This window comes from Dasypus novemcinctus, chromosome 15 (assembly GCF_030445035.2).
Source record: "Dasypus novemcinctus isolate mDasNov1 chromosome 15, mDasNov1.1.hap2, whole genome shotgun sequence".
Taxonomy (NCBI): Eukaryota; Metazoa; Chordata; class Mammalia; order Cingulata; family Dasypodidae; genus Dasypus; species Dasypus novemcinctus.
The window spans coordinates 4597445-4617640 of NC_080687.1; the positions used below are offsets into that span (position 1 = coordinate 4597445).

At 40.4% G+C, this 20196-nt stretch overlaps 1 protein-coding gene across 6 annotated transcripts in view; it reads right to left on the reverse strand.

The window, feature by feature from the left end:
• Nucleotides 1-20196, reverse strand: part of NBEA (neurobeachin) — a 579373-nt gene that overhangs the window by 386855 nt on the left and 172322 nt on the right. For all 6 annotated transcript variants that reach the window (XM_071208160.1, XM_071208159.1, XM_071208158.1 and 3 more), the window contains exons 20-27: nt 19965-20088; nt 18833-19025; nt 16004-17020; nt 14201-14418; nt 11941-12094; nt 3829-4009; nt 1853-1983; nt 44-151 (exon numbers count right to left, since the gene is read on the reverse strand). In XM_071208160.1, the coding sequence (XP_071064261.1) occupies nt 44-151; nt 1853-1983; nt 3829-4009; nt 11941-12094; nt 14201-14418; nt 16004-17020; nt 18833-19025; nt 19965-20088 (2126 nt within the window). The remainder of the gene's footprint in view (nt 1-43; nt 152-1852; nt 1984-3828; nt 4010-11940; nt 12095-14200; nt 14419-16003; nt 17021-18832; nt 19026-19964; nt 20089-20196) is intronic.

Below are 20196 nucleotides of genomic sequence, written 5' to 3' on the forward strand. Positions count from 1 at the left end.
GCCAGCAGGGGCGGCGTTCAGGGGCCCAGGCGGCCTAACTCACCACATCGCGGAAGACCACGGCGCGGAGGCGGTTGATGTCGACATCCTGCAGGAGGCGGTCGGGGTCCTTGATGGGCGACAGGTTTCCCGGGACACCCTCCAGCGGGGCCTTGAGGAGGAGAGAGGCGCGGGGTCAGGGCTGCCCCGAGGGCGCTGCGCACGCGCACCTGCCGCGGGCCCCGCGGCCACGTCCCCCACGCCGAGGCGCCGCTGGAGGCCCTGCTGCCCTGCCCGCCCCTGCCCTCGGCTCCGCGCTCGTGCCGTGCTCTGCCCAGGCGAGGCCCGCACCCGCCGCGCCCTCGGCCGCGCCGCGAGCCCTGCTCGGGTGCCCGCGCCCTGCCCCGGTCAGCCAATCTGCGTCTCCAGGCTCATTTCCCCATCGCGAGATTGCTGCACTACACGACCAGGTGAGGTTTTGTACAGCTGAGCACTTTCCAAACTACGAAAGCCAGGAACAGTAACTGCTGTGATTATGACTTAAAGACACTGAGGATCCTGACCACCAAAACCCTCTCACAGCTGAAGAACCAAAACCCGCACTGGAGGTAATCTGTCACACAGCAAGCGAGTGAGAGCCGCGTCCCTGAACTGCAGTCTAGTACTTTTTACTTACACAATACGGTAAAAATTGTGTGGATTAAATTAGATAATACTCCCTTAAATTCTGTCTAGAATTTTTCTTCTTTATTTTCTTTTAAATGTTACATTCAAAAAATACAACGTCCCCATATACCCCCCACCCCACCCACACCACCCTCCCACATCAACAAACTCTTCCATCTCTTTTACTCACACAATATGTTAAGTATTGTGTGGATTAAATTAGATCATGTAAGTGCCAAACGCAATTCCTGAATGTATTAGGTATCTACTTGTGACTAAATTTAAAAAGAGGCTTTCGATTTCTCCATAGTCCTCAATCCTATTTCACTCCTAAATAGAGGTGTTCGAGTCCTCGGCCACGGGGCAGTGAAAAGAGGACGGCGGGTGGGGCAGGAGGGTCACCCGGCTCCCACGACAATTCCAAAGCTCACCAGCTGAACCTCAGGCTAGGCACGGAACATCTGAAGCTCAGTGGTATATCATCTCAGCGATAGGTTAGTAATACTTATCACAGGACAATGGAAGAAAATAAAACACACCAAGTACATACCTGAGATCCTAGGGGAGAAAGGTTTAGACACACTTCATACACAGCTTTACATTTTTCAAAGTGATAATATATTTATAATCTAATCTGATCCTTATTACAACTACATGATCAGAAAACCTTGTATTATTGCTCTTTTCTACAAAATATAAAAATGAGGCATGGCTAATTCACATGAGTCATGCAAGTCCACATAAGTTAGTGACAGGGTTCTTTTCCTACAACATCAAAAAATTAATTTCTGTTGACTTACTAAGAGCACCACACAAGAAATGCATAAACATATATAAGAAAAAACTGACATCAAGGCCCATCACCAAAAGCATTCCCATTTAAAAAAAAAAAGGATTATCCCTACACTGAACTCTATGAAAATATATGTAACAACTGCAAATAGTAATAATTATAATTAAGAATTTTTGTGCTACACACTGATATAACACTATGAAGTAGAAATTACTACTGTTGTCACTTTGGACCCAAAGACGTCAAGTCTCAGAGAAGGTACGTAGCCTCAGCAACACTTATCACGGAGAACCCAGGTGTCTGGTTGCAAAGCCCTAGCTCTTTACCATGATGCAATCACACCTTGTTTGGTTCTTAAAAATGTAAATAAAAACTAAAGGTGAACGACACGTCACCTAGCCAATGCTGTCTTACCTTTGCAGCTGCCGTGGCAGACCCGGGCTGGGGGACCTCTGGGGGCTTGCTGCCCCCATGGGAAGATTTGCCGCCCCTGTCTCTCTGCCTCTGTCGACATTCCAAGCAGTTTCTCACAGCAACGCAGCACACTATGTAAAAGGGGGGGAGTTGGGAGCACTGTGTGACTTTGATATGTTGAAAACATAGTTGTAATTTATTCCTTTTTGTTTTTCTTTCCTCTCCCCACCCCAGTATCATTCTTAAATAGATCAATAAATGTTTTTAAAAACAGTATGAAATGTAATAATGAAAAGTATGCACCACGTACATGTAGTTGAAGACTTAAAACAAAATGCCCACACACCGACCGACAGCTGAAAAGACTGAAGGCACCAGGACCTCTGGAGCCCCCAACCCAGAAGTCCGCATTCCGCCTCCCTGCATCCTCCCATTTATGAACTTATGGAACAATAAACTTTTTAAATTCGTAATTCACAGTGAACCTTAGAAGTTTTTAACTATGAGGCTTCTGCCTTCACCTGAGAAATCCCTGCCTATCCTGACCACAAGTCCCCACGTCAGGGCTGACAGAACAGCCATGCTCATGTCCCGCACGCCCAATAGCCACCTTCTCCATCTTGAGCAGGGAAGCGAGGAGAGTATGTACAAGCTTCTCCTTTCTTTTTTTAAAGAAAAGTGGAGTAGAAAACAGGACAGACACTGGAGTCAAATCACCTGAGTTTGAATCCTGTGTGATCTTGGGCTAGTACCTGTGCCTCAGTTTCCTTATATGCAAAATGGGAATAAACAGTAACTTCCTTAGAGGGCTGACACAAGCATGAATTGAATATATGCAAATTAAACAGTAGACAGAATAGTCAGCAGCACATACTGAGTAATATATACGTGTTTAATTATTACTTATAAAAGTTTCCTATGTGTGAAAAAGACCTACTAAGCCTGATTGAATGCTTAGGATAAAAATGAACTTAGAAGAAAAGCTTTGGGATATATTCAGAAATAAAGCTCAGAATAACAAAAGAGTTGATACTTTTGGATACTGATGTAATTTTGATAATATATCTTTTTCTCATAAGTTTAATCTTGTTAAATATCAATGGAAATGTTCAAGATGGTAGTAAATTAACCCACTCATCTTGGTTCCAGGGCGGTCCCTATATGTTTACTCTTTCCCCACTGGTGAATAAGAAACAATTCATCTCAGTCTACCCACCCTAAAAAAATTAGCAAGTTGGTTTTATTCCATCATTCTTCACGCAAATCCTTATGGCTTCTCTCAATAAGAAACAATTTCTCCCTGTAACTATACACGTGTAATTTTTTTGCAAAATCTTTAAAGATTATGGGTGAAAAGAGTGCGTATCAACAATTTCCACCCCACCTCATGCCATAGCTTCTCACATCCTGCTCAGGTTCTCAGGCAAGTAGGAACACAAGTTTTCTGCCCTTTGAAAGTCTTGAGAAAGTGAGCAGGTGAGAGCGCGCTGCCCGAGGGGCGCGCGGCCCGAGGAGCTGGCCAGAGGCCCGTCAGCTTTCAGGGCCAAGCTTCCCAAGCAGCACAAGAAGCAGGTGAGCAGGCGCAGCCATGCCCATCAGTGACCTCCGCTCACTTGAAGGGACATAACGAGACGCGCACGGCCGACTTGATCCTCCTCGCGGTACATGTCTAGGCACTGGTTTCCTGATATTTTTATGGGCCTGGGACAACCACCCTCACGTATTGATCGGACCAAAATAGGATTCATAGATGCATTAAATCACTCTCATGAGAAATATCATAGTCCTCTTGATACTGAAAAAGCTGTAAATGTACAAGACTCTATTTCAGATGATAAACCATTCAAGATGGTCAATTCTTTGAATGCTCCCAAGGGGAAAGAAAGCCATGATGGTTTTAAAGTTCTGTAACTCTGGGGTCACTTCTCCTGAACCGTCACTCCCTGCCTATCAGCAGCGGCTCCTCCAGCACTCACCCAGCCTCAGGCACTGCCGCATCAAGCCTCCAGAGGACATGTTTTTCTCGGCTTCGATCTCGCTAAAATTGAGAGAGCTGGCAAATACCAGTGCGTCCACCATCGCCATCAACCGGCTGAGGAAAGTAACTGCCGTCTCAGCGGACATGCCTTGGGTCACTTCAATAGCTTCCAATTCCGTCTTCAAAAATAAAGGAGAGTAGTAAGCCTTCTTGAAAACACTAATGATAATACAGACACATGTAAATGCCTGGGGTAATTCAGGTGAACAGGGGCTTGCTGTGTTTTATAAACAATTCTGCGCATTACAAAGAGCTGGTTATAAAATTTAATTAAGTTTACCTGTGATTTATCCTTAAATAATGGAAAGTCCATGCTTAACTCAATGTCAAATTTAACTGTCATTACTTGTAAAAACTAAACTTAAGGTCATTTCACTAAGATATGTAATGTAGAGGAAATTGCATATATATACTTACACTAGTTTTATTTCCTTCATTAATTTGCAAAGATATAAAATTGGTATTTCTTGACTTAAGTCTTAAATCTCATTTATAAAAACTGGCTTTAATTTTACTTTTCTATAAATAAATGATGAATAATAGGAAAAGATATCTAGCAATTTAGTTTTGTATCAAAACAAGATGATTTTCAAATTAGAGTGCATGACAATTTCTTACCTATTTTAGAGTAAACTGAAAGCAGTGGGTACTGCATATATACAGTAAGACTCTAGGGTAAAAGTAATCAACGTGATCATTAGTTCTTCTACAGAACATAATTCATGACTTGTAAGACAACAGCAATAAGAACTGGAAGCATTTTAGATTAGAAGCTGCACTTCCATTAAAATATTATCTATGATGAAAAGGAATTTATTTCTCTCAGAGGGAATATTAAAAGTGCTCTGCTTCTTGAAATGTGCAACTTATACAGTTTATAAGCTCTAACAGCACTTACGTTATTTCTCATCGTATAGTTCACCACATGAACTAGTTTGGTTTATTATGACCAAGCCTCCCTTCTCAGAGTCTCAAGGAGCCGAGAAGAGTAAAACTTTGCTGTTGATAGTTCCTAAAAGTGGGCACTGCTCTCACTGAGGCTCTTACTTCTCCACCCGAGGGTGAGCTCACGCACAAGGCCAGCAGGCACACGCCAACAGCCACGGCTCCACGCTGGCACGGCTCGCCCGTCTTCCCCCCAAATGCCTTCCTGCCCGCAGGAAGAACGAGGGGCCAGCAGACACTGGCGGGAGAAGCCCAGGAGGGGCCCCGTGACCTCTACACACTGCGCCGAGTGCCCGGGGATGTGGGAATGCGGCAACGTTCCTTCTTTCCGATTAACTCAAAATAGTGTAAAAACATTCTCTCTAAAATGAGCATGGAACTGGAAAATTGGTTCTTAATTAGTCACCCCCTTATGCCAGCTCAGTATCGGTGACTGAAGAAAGGGTTAATTCATTACTAGATTTTTTTTTAATGCAGAGTCCTAATTTCCAAAATTTCACTGATACACAGTATCGTTCCCTAGCATAAATTAAAAATCTGTGTCCAAAACACAATATAAGAGAAAGCAAAGCATCCGTTTTCTACAAAACTTCTTTTAAATCTCCATCACCACTACTCAAGATTTTGCAATAGATGGAAGATGTTCTTTTGAGTATACTGAGTAATTTTTCAAAATATTAGAATTTAGGATAGCTATAGATGTGTTCTCAAAGAAAGTTCATCAATTTGAATTGCTGAAATTATGAGAAATTGAACCTACTTTATCAGTAAAGGCTTTTATTCTCAAGTTGTTTTGGGGCTGTGAGGTTTAACCTTCAAAATATTTTCACTCAGAAATGAATGAATTATAGACAAAATTATTAAACTGCCTGTGTAACTTCTCAAACACATTGTGACTAGCTGAAATAAAATTTTAAAATATAATGTATTCTTAACACAACAGTCCTTATTACCCTCTACATAAGAGTAAATGTAAATAACTGTAAAAACAAGGAAATGTTATGTAAGACTATAGTTTAAAAAAAGAGCTCATCCACATGTGATTATTATTAAATCTTAAAATAACACACATAACATCCAATTTCCTTTCATTACAAGTAGTTAAGATCTAATGGTGCATATGACTGAAACATTATTGTTTTAGTTACCTTATGACAGGTTTGTCTAGAGAGTATTGTGAGCAGTGATGAGTAATCCCATCACTGGATTGGGAAAATAATACTGCTAATGAATCTGTCAAACATATCAAAGATATATATACCTCATGTTAAAAATGATGTGGAAACTCAAAATACAACCAAGTCAAAAATTTCATAAATAACTAAAAAATAAAAATCTTAAACTGAAAACCTGAAAATTACTACAGAAGTAATACTAACCTTAGAACCCTGGACATGCATTAGACAAAACAGACGACAGACCAAAAAAGTACAAGAAAAGGAAAATATTAAAATTAAATGAAAATACCATGTAAAATTGAAACACAAAATAATATATTTAGAAATTATACTTGACTTTATTAAAAGCAACTATTAATGCTCAGAATAGATATTAACTTATAAAATAACACAGGATTACAATTAAATATCAAATATTAGACTCGCTACTTACATTTTTCATTATAGAAATTCTGCCCAAAAAATATATACATAAGTATATGTATTAGAAATACATGTATTAGAAATAATGCATAGTCTCTTTTACAAAATAAGTGCTCTTTTCCTAGCAGATGATTAACAAAACTATTTTAATAAATAAACTAACATAATGCTGCAAAAGCCCTAAGTCGGTACTGATTTAGGTGAAAATGAACTATTTATATCAACCTTCTAGAATTTTCATTAAGGAATTCATATTATAATTTGTTTCTTCCAAATTTCTAGGACCCTTTTTACAGCTCAAAATGCTCAGAAGTTAATAAATGAAGAAAACATTTGAGTGATATAACTTAAAAAGCAGTTTTCCGTCCTAGAAAAGAACATATTGCTATACTGGAGGCTTGTATATGAAATAAGGTGGATGTTATACTAAATTTCAGACTTATTAAATTATAAAGAATTATGCTCACTGTATATTAAAAAGTTAGATAGGAGTTAAGTTTCACAATGAAAGTCATCAACTGTTCCTATTCTCTAGTTGTTGAACTACAAATGTATGTGAATATAAATTTTAAAATAACGTTATTTTTATGCTATACAGAATATGAAAATATGTGGAAGCATCCTGATAATGTTAAAGTATGATCAGTGCTATGAAATAAAGAAAAAAAGAAAAAAAAATCATTACTAACTTTTCCAAATATATTAACTTTATTTTCCAATAATGATAATAAAATAAAAAGAAACTAAATTTAAGAACTTGTCATCATTTTTGGACTGAAAAAAAAAAATTAGGCTGGCCAGAAATGTCTGCCTCCATTATTTTTCTGGGACAGATTAAACTATTTATGACACTGAATTAAATTCTAAACACTCAAGTGTTCTGGATGGTTGCCCAAAATGGTCAACTTAAAATCACAGGGTGATTATGTAATTTGTGGTTGATCCATGTTCTTTGCTTTTTCTTCATTTTTTTCCCTCCAAATCTTAGTATTCAGTAATAACCAACTTGAACAATGTGGTGGAGGATTCAACTGACTAATCATGGAAACATTAACTCAGAAAAAAAATCAACAGCAGCAAAATAACACTCCTTCCCACAGTCAAGGACAGGCCACACCACTTCCTAAGAAGGCTGCCTCTTCTTCCTGAGCATTAAAGCTAAAACCAGTGGTCTAGTTTGGAGACTTGAGAGTATTCTTGCAATTTATTTGTAAATTTATTTTTTATGCCACATGTTTTAAATATTCAAAGCAAAAGTGCTGTTTCTTCAGTGAACATTGGGGGGTATTCAAGGGGTTCACTATCACTCTTTTTCCTTAAAGTTTCAATTAAAATATTTCCTTCCTGGAGGATGAACCAAGATAAGGCAGATGCTGCCCTAGGGACAGAGTCTCTAGCTAAGGCGCCGGAGCAGAAAACTGGGCTGCTGAGACAACCTCGGGAAGTGACAGGCAAAACGGTCACACCATCTTAGTCTGCTGCTATCAAAGTGGATCGCTCACAGTAAATGAATTTATTTCCATTACTGGCATTTCATATTCAGAGCTCTGAATATGACAAGCTTATTCTGTAAGTGGGAAGATTAATATATTATTAGACAATTTTGAATAAACAGCTCTAAAAGGAACTAAAGGAAGGAAGCATTCATAAGAAGCTTCTCTATCCAGTGCACTTTACATACATCACAATTTAATTTCCAAAAACTCCCTGTGGAACAAGTGTTATTAAAACCTTTTTATAAATGAAGAAATTGAGCTTGAGGCCACATCAGGTGCGTGGTAGTGCCCAAATTAAATACAGATCTATCTTATGTTTAGTCTAGGCATTTAATCATAATAACTTCCTCAAAGGTCTTATGCATGTCTCAGTGATGTTGGGGGAACATGTTTGTTTTTGAAGAGAAAGGGGTCAATTATCTGAGATCTACATTATTCTGAGAAATGGGAAAGATATATTTCTGTGTTGAGCTTTGGCCCATTATTTTTAAATGGGAAACTATCAGAAATACTTAGCATTCTATTTACGCTCTTGAAATTAAATATATTAATTAAATATATTAATAATATTTGAAATGTCAAGCGCCAAAAAAAAAAAAAAAAAAAAATGGCCCAGTGTGAAAAGTTATGTATCTTCTAATAGAATGTAAAAACCACAACTGTCAGTAGTAGTGTTTGAAAACATTAAACTTTAATAAATGGTCAACAGGTCAAATCCAAGTTTTTGTTTAATAGGAAAGTCTAAATTTATCTTAGACTATAACTTTTGAATTTTCAATGCAAAGCAATAAGGTTTTCACACTAAATCAGTACACTGCCACAGTCTTCATTTTGAGACTATGCCGTAAACCACTGGTCAGCAAACTAGAGCACACCAGTCCAGTCGGATTCACGGCCTGTCTCTACACACACGGTGTCCCTGGCACGCAGCCCGGCCTCCCCTGCAGCCTTCCGCGCAGCGACGGCTGCCTTCGCACACAAGGGCGGAGCTGGGCAGCTGGGATGACGCTGAAACCCAAAGTATTTACTATCTGGTCCCTCACAGAAAGCATTTGCCAACTGCTGCCACAAACCATCACTATTCACATGTATACCAAAAAATGTGCATCTTGCATAGATAATGTACAGCTGTTTTGAAAAACTACCACAAACCTAAACCAAATTACTAGATTACTCACACATTAGCTTTCCAATGTTTCGCTCTCTTCGTATACACAGAACCGATTCTAATGACTGGATCAGCTGATGTTTTCCTGGGTGATCTGTGTGTCACCAATGTTTCCTTTATCCCTTCCAAAATTCTCTTCTGGTTTTTAACATTTATATCTAATCCAAAAAGCCCTATCTCTTCAACTCTAATATCCTTCTTTATTTGGCCTCCTCTTTCCTAACACTCTCTCTCTGCTACATTACAACATTTTAGCAAGTCAAGAACAAAATTCAAGAACAAAAATAAAACTCAGCAGCCAGCACTAACTAGGTTCCACTAGACATGAAATGGGAGAAAAGGGTCTGGCTGTTTCCTAAAGACTTCAATTGATTCCAAGAACATAAAATCAATTTTATTGTACAACCCAGGCACAGGTACAATAAGTTAATGACCAAAATAAAAGAAATACAGAGAGACATATAATGAACAAAATTTCTATAATGGAATGAATTCCCAAGCCTGTTTCCCAGGCAATAAAAAAGTTGCTTCAATTTCCAAACTCTGATGCTGAAAACTATATAGGTAGTAATTGGGAAGTCAACCCTCTAAATGCCAGTATCTTTACTGGACATCCAATATGAAATAAAAAACAAGCCAATGTGGGTAGGGTAACAGTGTAAATCATAATACTATGTATAGTTTACTTCACGAATTTAACTATTTTTCCTATCTTGATAATAGATCTTTTAGCCTTAAAACTTGGAAGACTGTTTATTATTTAGTGAGTATTTCAAACCCATACTAATTTTAATAACCTATTACTCCCTCCCAGTCCATTCAGTGGGTTATGGCAGGATATATAATGTCCTGCATCTGTCCCTGCAATATCATTGAGGACAACTCCAAGTCCCGAAAATGCAGTATCACACTTCTTTTTCCTTCTCCCTGCCTTTAGCAACTACCCACTGAACGGACTGGGAGAGAGTGTAAGCTACAACATAAACTATAATCCATGCTGTGTAGCAGTGCTCCAAAATGTCCTCATCAAATGCAATGATGAAAGAAGTTGTTGATGTGGGAGGAGTACGGGGTGTGGGGAGTGGGGTATATGAGAACCTCTTATATTTTTTAATGTAACATTTTGTGTGATCTATGTATCTTTTTAAAAAAAGATAAAAAAAGGGAAAAAATATTTTTAAAAACCTATTACTAAATTTTTTATTTTATACAAAGGTTATTTTTGCTCTACCCAAAATTTTTTAAAAAGATTCAACATTACATTTTAAACTGAATTTATAAGCAATTATTTAACTTATTGACAGAAATGACAATTTATAAGATATAAAGCAAAAATAAAATGAAGAAACACACCAGGTGGAAGATAAGTACAGAGGGGGAAAAAGCCCCCCGTCTCAATATTAGACTGCTTGTAAAAGCTGTACACAAGTCAGAATCTGGCATAAGCCACCAGAGGAAGGCAGGGATTACAGGAAAAGGACGGCCTGCTGCTCTCCCAGGCCCTGCGCTCTCCCCGCCGCGCCGGCACTTGGGGCACAGCTCCGCCATCCCGCCTGACCTGCCAACACCGCTAAGGCCTGGCGCTGACCGCACCCCTGCCCCCAGCCAGCCTGCTGGCCTCTGGGGCTCTCCTGCACAGGAGCGACCGAGCCCCGGGGGCCGGTCAGAGGAGGGTGGGCACCGTGAGGACACACGTCCTGCCCGCCTCTTCAGGCTTCAGCCTGTCCTGGTGGCAGCAGCACTGCCAGGATGCTAGTGAGAGGAAGAGCCGTGCAGAAAGCAAGTCAGACACCAACTCGGAAACACCCTGACTGCGAACAGCCGTGCTGACCAGTCACAGCAGGCTTCCCTCGGCAGAGGTGTACCTTGTAGGGTAAGGACGAATTTGCAGTATGTCGAAGCATATTTCCACACGCTTTCCCACCTGACCAAGTAGCTATGGAATTGTTGTGTTTTGATATGACTCAATATATGTAAAATAACTAAAGTATAAAGCTCAGAGTGAAGCATTATATTTTAAAACATACACAGAAATGACATTAGAAGCCATGTGAATTTATTATATTTATATATTTCAATATCTCATATAGAAAGAAATAGAGAAGAGCCTATTTTATATTTAGTAAGTGTTGAACTGGCCAAGAGATGAAATGCTACTAGAGACAATACAACTAATGCAAACTTGTTTGAGGTTTTCTAGGATTACAAAAATTTTAAGAGAGTGGAAAAATTCTATTTTATGCTTTTTCCATCTGAAGGTGGCTAATTTTTAAATAAGAAATAATCTAAGAATTCACAAGAAGGTCACTAGATAAAAGGTAGCTAGTAAACATTCTATCATTTAAGTTCCTGGCCGCAAGACTGAATCTTCAAGAACAGGAATGTAAAACTCCCACCAACAGCTCCATCTGATATCAGGTTTAGAAGTAACACTTGAAGCAGTTCATGTGAGACCACAGGTCTAATGATTATTTTGATCAATTTTAAACTCGTGACTCTAATTATTAGGTGATAGCTGTGAGTTCATTCTGAGAACTCCAAGATTGACAAAGTGGATTCCAGTAGCTCATCATACTACAGATTTTGAAGAGATACACAATACATAGAAAATAATGTTAAATCATCTTGCTCCGGCTGTTCCCGGAAGCACTCATCAGACTCACAAAGGAGGTTTTCACAAACACACAGCGTTGGAACCCGGCGAGAAAGCACGAGGTGGTAAGGGAACCACGCGCGGCTACCCAGCTCCCTTGCAGATTCTGCAGAACCTGCTCAGGGCACAGGGAAACGCTCCGGCCCTGCAAGGAGCACCTGAGCCGCCAGGGGGGGCCAGTACTCACAGTTGGGGACGTGGCGGCAGAGAGCAAAGGCAGAATCCCTCCGCAGGCGATGATGATGTTGTCGACCATCTGGGAGATGAGGTGAATCGTGTTATGCACAAAAATAATATTTTCATTGCTATTGACAAAATCCATTACAGACTTGGTAGAATGGCTAAAATAACAGAAAAACAAAACACAAAAGAACATTTCCTTGGCTTGAGATAAGAAGTTTAGACATTATTTACACTTAAAATAGAGTTATAAGAAAAAGAAAACAATTCATCATCGCAATACCATTTTACCAGAAATGCAGCATTAATCTCAGCCTGGGGTTTTTGTGCCAAGTATAAAAACTCATTATTTTGCCTCTGCTTGAGAAATAGAATGCATTACCTAGATTCTAAGACTATGTCTACGCTAAAACTTTGTTTTGGCCAAAGCTGAAGTTTTGTGTTGAAAAGGCAAATACCTGGGAGCTAAATGAAAGTTTTACCCTGCAGGCATTTTCAGTTTGCTCTGTGACCAAGGCCACAGCAGCAGCTTGGCAAGGCATGTGGAAATGTGCAAAAACAAATGATACCAAAAGAGAGAAAAAGCCTCAAAGTGGGTGGGCAGTGCCGCCTTCCCACACAAGACACACAACGCAGACCCCCAAAGAAACACACCCTTTACTTAGCTCACTGTCAGTCAAGAACATGAGCTGTTTAAAGGACGAAAAAGTGAAAAAAAAAAATAGATGATTCCAGGATCAAAGTTAAGTGATTCGGGCCTTTTTAGAGGTGTAAATATTGTCTATTATATGTAGCATCTCAGGATTTTTTCCCTGTTCTAAAGATAAACTGCTATCTTACAAAAATTAACGTAAAACTCTGTTTAGGGACTGTCATGAAAGACAGACCCAGGTGTCATCGGTGGCAAGAAGGCAGAATGCCACTCTCAGGGGCTACTAGAGGTTGCCAGGCCACAATATTTATCACTAGACACTGATATTCCTCTTAATTACAACATGTTCCCTGGCATTCCAGTGGCCTTAGTTACCACTCCCAGGTAATTTAGCACAGAACAGCATTAACAACGGAAGAACCAATGTTCTATCACACAAGCAGCCTAAAATCAAACTGGCCAAATCGAATCAAAAGTAGAGACCTTCTAGAGCAGACCTGACTGGCGGCCGCCGCCAACCGCACCCGGGCCTTCTCTCCTGCTGACAGAATATAGGCTTTGTGCCCTTGAGCTGGGCTGGTTTTAGGAAGGGCTGGCTCCTGCCTTTCTAAGCTCGTGGCTACCGCCATGACCGGTTAGAAGGCCTGCGGCCAGGACCCCTCCCTTCAGCCGGTGGTGGCGTCAGAGCGGAGCATGCAAGCCTACGGCTGGAGGGGGGGTCTTGGAGACAAAGAATAAAAGAATGAAAAAGAAGGGAAAGAGAAACAGGAGAAGGAAGAGGAAGAAGAGGAGGAAAAGGAGAAGAGGAGGGGCGGGAGGTCGGCTTATGGGGAGCTTTCTAGATGGACCGGTGCTTGGGGCTGAGAGGCCACCTTGAATCCCAAAAGGAAAATCAGAAGAAGCAGAGCACCCGCCTGTGTCAAGAGCACATCACGCCCCAGGACCATTCCATTCGCGGGTGGGCACCTGCTCTCACTCACTGCCATCACCTTCCTAATTTAGATACACGCACACGTAAATGAGAGTCTCATGACTGATGGATTTGTTGCATATTTGCTATTAGGAAATCATATTGAAATGAGGAAAGAAAATGATTTAATTTCTGTGGGCTTTTGTTCCCTTGAAGTATAACAGATTATATTTGAACAAATAATATCCACTAACTACTAAAACAGTATAAATTCTAAAAACATAGATGACATAAGATGATTTCTAAATTTGATCTATATGCTATAACCATATTATCAAGAATAAATGTGGCCCATAGTATTAATTTCAATAGGATAAGATAAAAATGGAGAAATTCCTCTAAACCAAAGCTGAGTTTTCTTGTTGTTAAATTTCTTTTCTTACAAAGAAAAGGCAATGCTAGATTTTAAATTTGTGCTTCTCAATTTTCTTAAACCTAAATTCTTGGGTTGATTTTAGCCTCAGGCCTTAATAACCTTTGGAAAAATATTTATTTTTTTATCAAAAATTTAAATGTTTAGTTTTAGTAACTTCAGTGTGAGTTTTATGCATAACAGAACTCCCTTACAGATCAACTCACTCCGTTCATCACAGACACCCACTTTCCTACGTGAAAGTGGTAGTGCTTAGGAAAGAGACCTCCTACCTCCTCCAGACATGCACATCGGTTTCCAACGCAAAGAGCAAATCGGTGAGGAGCCGCTGGTGCATCGGCGACCACTTGAACTCGGGGATGCGGAACATGGTGGTGCGGGGGCCTGGGCTGAACTGGCGCCGCTGCTCCTCGGTCATGGGCATGCCGCGGAAGCCCAGGTCCACCCTGAGGTCTCTGTCCTGTTGGGCCACGGCCCGGCCCTGGACAGCCTAAAGAAGGAAGAAGGAACTGGTGTGGAATGCACAAGAAAGGCCTGGTTTCAAAATGAACACAACGAGCATAGAAAACAAGAGCGAGTGAGCGAGCAGGTGGGAGGAGAAAGCTCCTGCCAATGACTGTGGTAGGTAATTCCCTGCACAGGAACCATTTTTGAGCTGAAAACATGATGTTACTGCTTCGATGTTACCATCCCCAAACCTAGGAAAGGCAATGGACTACCTGAGGTTCACGCCAAAGTTCACACTGAAAACCTGAGCCTCTGCCCCAGCTCCTCACATTAGGCCACACGAGTCCCCCGTGGAGTGAAGGAGACTGAAGGTGTGTCACTAAACAACTGAAATTTTAAGCACAAGATTAGAGGAAATGTTTCTTTAAAAGACTCATGTTAACTTTAATGTCTATTTCATTCACAATACTAGAAATTTAGAAAAACCAAATAATTTGCGACCTTAGGTAAAAAAACAAAACAGCACATGAACTTAGAGAGAAAAACAAGCAAGCCTAGAAATTATTATGCTTGATAAACAATGGACCATGGTTTCCTTTATTTTAAATCTGTACCCAACTCAATATCACTGTGGTACAATTGCTACAAAAAAAATGGGACCTGGCAGTTAATAGAGAAAAAACAGAACTACCTTTCCCACACACAGAATATATTTTTAAGAATTCTTAGACTGCCAAGATGCCAGTGAAGCATGATTTACTCTTTTTAATATAACTCTCCTGGAAAGACATTAAATTTCTCTCCAGTGACATTAAAAGCCGAGTAGAAAACCCAGAAAACAATAAAAACAAAATCATTTAAGGGGGTAAACGATTTATTATAATTCCTTTAACCCTTAGCCATAGAGTTTTGCTTAGTTAGGGGAAAACTTAGCAGTCTTCCATTTGCAGCTCAGCCACCACGCTCTGTAACAGAAAGCACCGTCTGCTTTTAGCTTTACTCCGGTCAGGCCCAAACCGCAGCACCAACATTTCCTCACCACCAGGCATGAGATTCTTTAACTTTCTCCGAACAAATTCCTATCCATGTGGTTGAAAAACTAAACAACTCTCCCTGTCCATAATCCCCAGTGTTCTCAGCTGTTGTACCCACCTCCCCTGGGAGGTAAGCGCCCTCGTCCCTTCCCCTCACTTCATCACCAGTTCAGTCTGGGCTGCACAGAATAGGGGTGGGCCTGGAGCCTAAAGGGTTAAAATTAATCAAGGGTCCAGAAGGAAGACATCCAGAACAATGTAAACGTAGTCCCGGAGTTGTCCAGGCAAGGCAGGACGGAGGCCCTGAAGGCCACGCTTTACCAAGCACAACCTCTTCTTCCATGTAAGGAAACCAGGCCCAGAGAGAGAGAGCAAAACCAGACAGGACATGGCAGAGGTGGAGCTCTAGTTCAGATACTTTTATTTTCTTTTCCATATTCCCCACCACACTACTCGATGCCATACGCTACCATTATACCATAGCTGAATCTACAAATGGTGAAACTGGTAAGAAATTATTCTGCTTTTGTATTCCAACTCAGTATCTGCTCAGTACTTTTTTTGTTGACTTCTAGATCTCATAAGGCAACTTACTTGTGTCGTAGCAGTAGTCTGGATCTTTCGGATTTCCTTTCCTGGTTCTTTGCCATCATCAGATCTCTCAGTATCTGAAATTATACTTCCTGCATCAATATTTGGTACAATTTTGCTACCAGAAGACTCCGTTTCCAGAGTTGTGGCTGTCATTTCAGCATATTCTAACCCTTTGGATGCAGATGCTAAGTCTCTTTCAGAAACATTGCTCATGCCTTCAGAAGCTGTGTGAATTTTGAACTCCTTTTCTTCTGCTATAGTGGAAGTACAGGTCAAGTCTACACCCCCGGCCACATGAGCAAGCAACCCAAGATCATCAGCAACACCAAGATGGACTTGTGTGTCCTGAATATTGGGAATAATGTGATTGCTAGAGAGTTCAGGAAGCAGCTTCTCCTCCTGTTTGGGTATCTTGTCAAAGAGAAACGATGCACTGCTGCTGGGAAGTTCGTCCTTCTCGTCTGCCAGGGTTATCAGTGGACCATTGTCCTTCTCCTCACTGCCTTTACCCATGCTGATGGCCCCGTGCCCGCTGCTCTGGAGCTTCTCCACGGCTGCGCTGTACACATTGTCCAGCAGGGAGCCCACGCCCACGAGCGCACCGTTCTCCCCTCCCCCCAGGGTCTCTGGAGACAGGTCCATGTCGTCCAGCTTTACCTCTGTGGCTTCCACCTTCTCCGCTTTGATGTCCACCAGAAGGTCGTGCACCTCCACGTGCACACCACCACCTGGTCTGTCTGCACCGCCGAGAATGTCATCTGGGACCTTGGCCGACATGAGCAGGTCTCGCGCGTCTGTGCTCACGGGGTAGTCCGTCTCACTCTCCGGGCTCTGGCTCTGAGAAAGGTCCTCCATCTCGCGAATCTCCATCCCGCCTTTCACACCCGCCGCCTGCGAGGACAGCCCCGAGATGGTGCTCACGCTGCCCTTCTTGCCCTTCTTCATGTTCTCCTCCTCCTGCCGCTGGTACTCCTCGTACATCTTGGCCAGGTACTCCTTATGTGCTTCGTAGGTGACCTTGGGAGAAGCAGAGCAGAGCATCTCACACGCGGGCTCTCTGCACGTGCCAAGGAGCAGCAATAGTCACAAAAGTCATTGTAAATGATACAGAATAAAACCATGGGAAGAAGAGCAAAATCAGAGGCAGGAATTTTAAGATTTCAAACTGAGTACATACTAATTAATCCTAGGACAAGTGCTCAGTTTTATCAAGTATTTGGAAATAATCATCAAATAGTTAGAGATGACTGGCCCTATGTCATACATATAGATAGACAAGCAGGATTAAAGGTTCAAATAAGGTGTTCTTTTCTGAGGTTAAGTATTTCAACATTATCCTAACCTACTTAACCAAGTTGAACTCCTATAACACATTTGAGTTATTTGAGATTAAACAGAGAATTGGCAGCTAATAATTTACAATATCCAAAATACTATAACTGTCAGTTTTCACCATCTATTGCTCATTTATCTCCTATTTCAACTGAGCTTAAAAAGTTCACACATTTCTAAGTACATCCATTTACCAACCATTAACATAATTCTATCCTTAGATAGCCTTTGAACTTGTTCCTTTACATAGCTCGTTCAGGAAAAATAAGGATACATATTCCTTACACAAAGACTTATAATTTCTTTGCTTTTGAAATACTATCTTCACATTTGTTAATACGATGACAGTGAGATGCCAATTTATTATAAAATATAAATTTATAAAATAAAATTTCTTCTAAAAATAAAAGTTCAAAATTTTTTCTGATAGGCTTATATAATATTAATTTATATGGAAATGACAGAATAGAGACATTACATTCAGAGATGTAATTCTGAGTGATGTTCTGAAGAGATGCCTTCAGAGAGTCATTACGCTCAGAGCTCCTCATCTGTAGGTTATTGAAACACAATAACCTCTTCATTTTACAGAAGAAATCAAGTTCCAAAAGCAGGGCTGGCAACCTACTGCCCATGGACTAAATCTGCTTAACATTTGTTCTGGTAAACAAACATTCATTGGCACACAACCACGCTCAGTCGTTTAAATATTGTCTGTGGCCATTTTCACATCACCTGGTGGAGGTGAGTGGTTGTATCAGAAACTGTATGGCTCACAAGGCCTAAAATATATTCTATTTGGCCCTTTTAAAAAGCTTGCTAACCTCTACCTTAAAAAACTAATTTTTTTCCCAAAAGTAACAAAATCAAATTATACCATAGATTGGATTAAAAGCCAAACTTCATACCACGCTTCTTCTATGGCATGACTGAGAAATCTGAACTTTTAATTTCCAAAACCTAATATATCTGTAATTGTAAATTTCACTTCATAATTCCATTTTTACCAAAGATTTGATAATATTTTAAATATAAAGCAAAGACAATGTAATTAAAAGTGCCACTAAACTCCTACAACAGATTAGATGCATATAGTTTGCCTGGAAATGACAATGGTTTCTGGCTACATTGTAAAAATATTAGTAAGTTTTAAAAAGTATATTTCAGAGAATATATTATGAAATACTATTGTAAGAATCAGGTATGTTTTACTAAAAGAACAGCTGCCTCAGACTCAAGTTTTAGATCTGCTATAAAACAGGATTTCTTACCTTTGGGGCATAAAATTTCAAATTTATAAAATTGTGGTATGAAATAAATAATCTTTAAGATACCACCAAGCTTGAACACTCTGAACAGAGGAGGGAAAAATGAAAAGGAAAGGAAATTGGGATAAAGACATCAGCCATAATTAAGTTGCCCACAAGATGGCACCAGATGACTGCTAGGTACTTAATCCACTGCCGAAACTGGACAGAGACCAGTATCCCTAGTTACCTTGGAATGGGCTATTGAGAGCGTATCCACCCAGACGCGCCAGCCGCCCCATTCATATTTTATTGCATGATACAAAAGAATCCGGAAAATATTGTAGACCATCTCAGTGATCTTCTGTTCCTCAGAATTTTTAGGATTGATATAGCCAAGGGAAAACATCCAATCCTGCCATACTGAGCACTGCAACAAGCACCTGGGAAAGTAACAAAGATCTAGTTGTAAAGTATCAAGATTAAAAGGGGACTTATTATTTTTACCTTGAGATAAGACAATGAAAATATGACCTGACCTAGGGAAAGCAAGGTGCACTGCCATTTCACACTTTCTCTTTTCTTACTTTCTATACCTAAAATGACTTTTCTATATTTCTGTACCTAGAAAATTTCAAGTTATTATTCAAAATTCCTTTCCAACCTCGCCCATGTAGCTTTAGTTACTACTTCCATAATCTCTCACCACATTTCTCATTGAATCCACACTCCGCTTCATAAATTCACCATGGCTTTATTGTTCACATGAAATCATACTGAAACTGAGCACTGAGACACCCAGTCCCACTCAGCCTCCATGGCCACAGAGTCACCCCGTCCTGGCCAGCCAGCCTAAAAAGGCACAACTCAGCCTGTTATACGACAAATGGGGAAAAGAACACAAAGGCAAATCCAACACAACTACAACTACAAATAATGCGGGTGGTAGGTCACCAAAAGTGGGGCCTGGGGAGCAGATGTGGCTCGAGCAGTTGAGCGCCTGCTTCCCACATGGGAGGTCCTGGCTTTGGTTCCTGGGGACTCCTAAACAGATGAAACAGACAGAAGAATCAACTCAGGGGAGCTGATCGGCTCAGTGGTTAAGGGCTGGCTTTCCACACGAGGCCTTGGGTTCAATGCCCAGCCCCCAATAGCTCAAAAAAGCCCACAAAAGATTTGTACACCTTCATATGTAAACCGAAATATAACAGCCAGAAATGAAATGAAAACTTATAAAAATAAACAATATATTGCATGCAGATGTTATCAAAGAAAAGTAAAAGGCCTTAGGAAAAACAGAGCATGTATGCAATTTATTTAAAATAGTATAAAATTAAGAAGACAGGAAATAAGAAAAAATAAGATTTATTGCAATTGCTTACCTTCTATTTTCACGGCTGTTACTGAAAAGTTTTATCATGTCAGATAAAAACAAGCGACGAACTTCCATAAGTTCTGCACTTGGCGTAGAGTTTTTTAACAATGTTGCCACCACCTTAAGGATCACTGCAAATGGAAAAAACACTCATATGAAAGATTGTAACTGCATGCTATCTTCAGTTCAGTGTCCGCTGATTTCCAACTAAATGATGGGAGACTTGTGTTGTGATATAT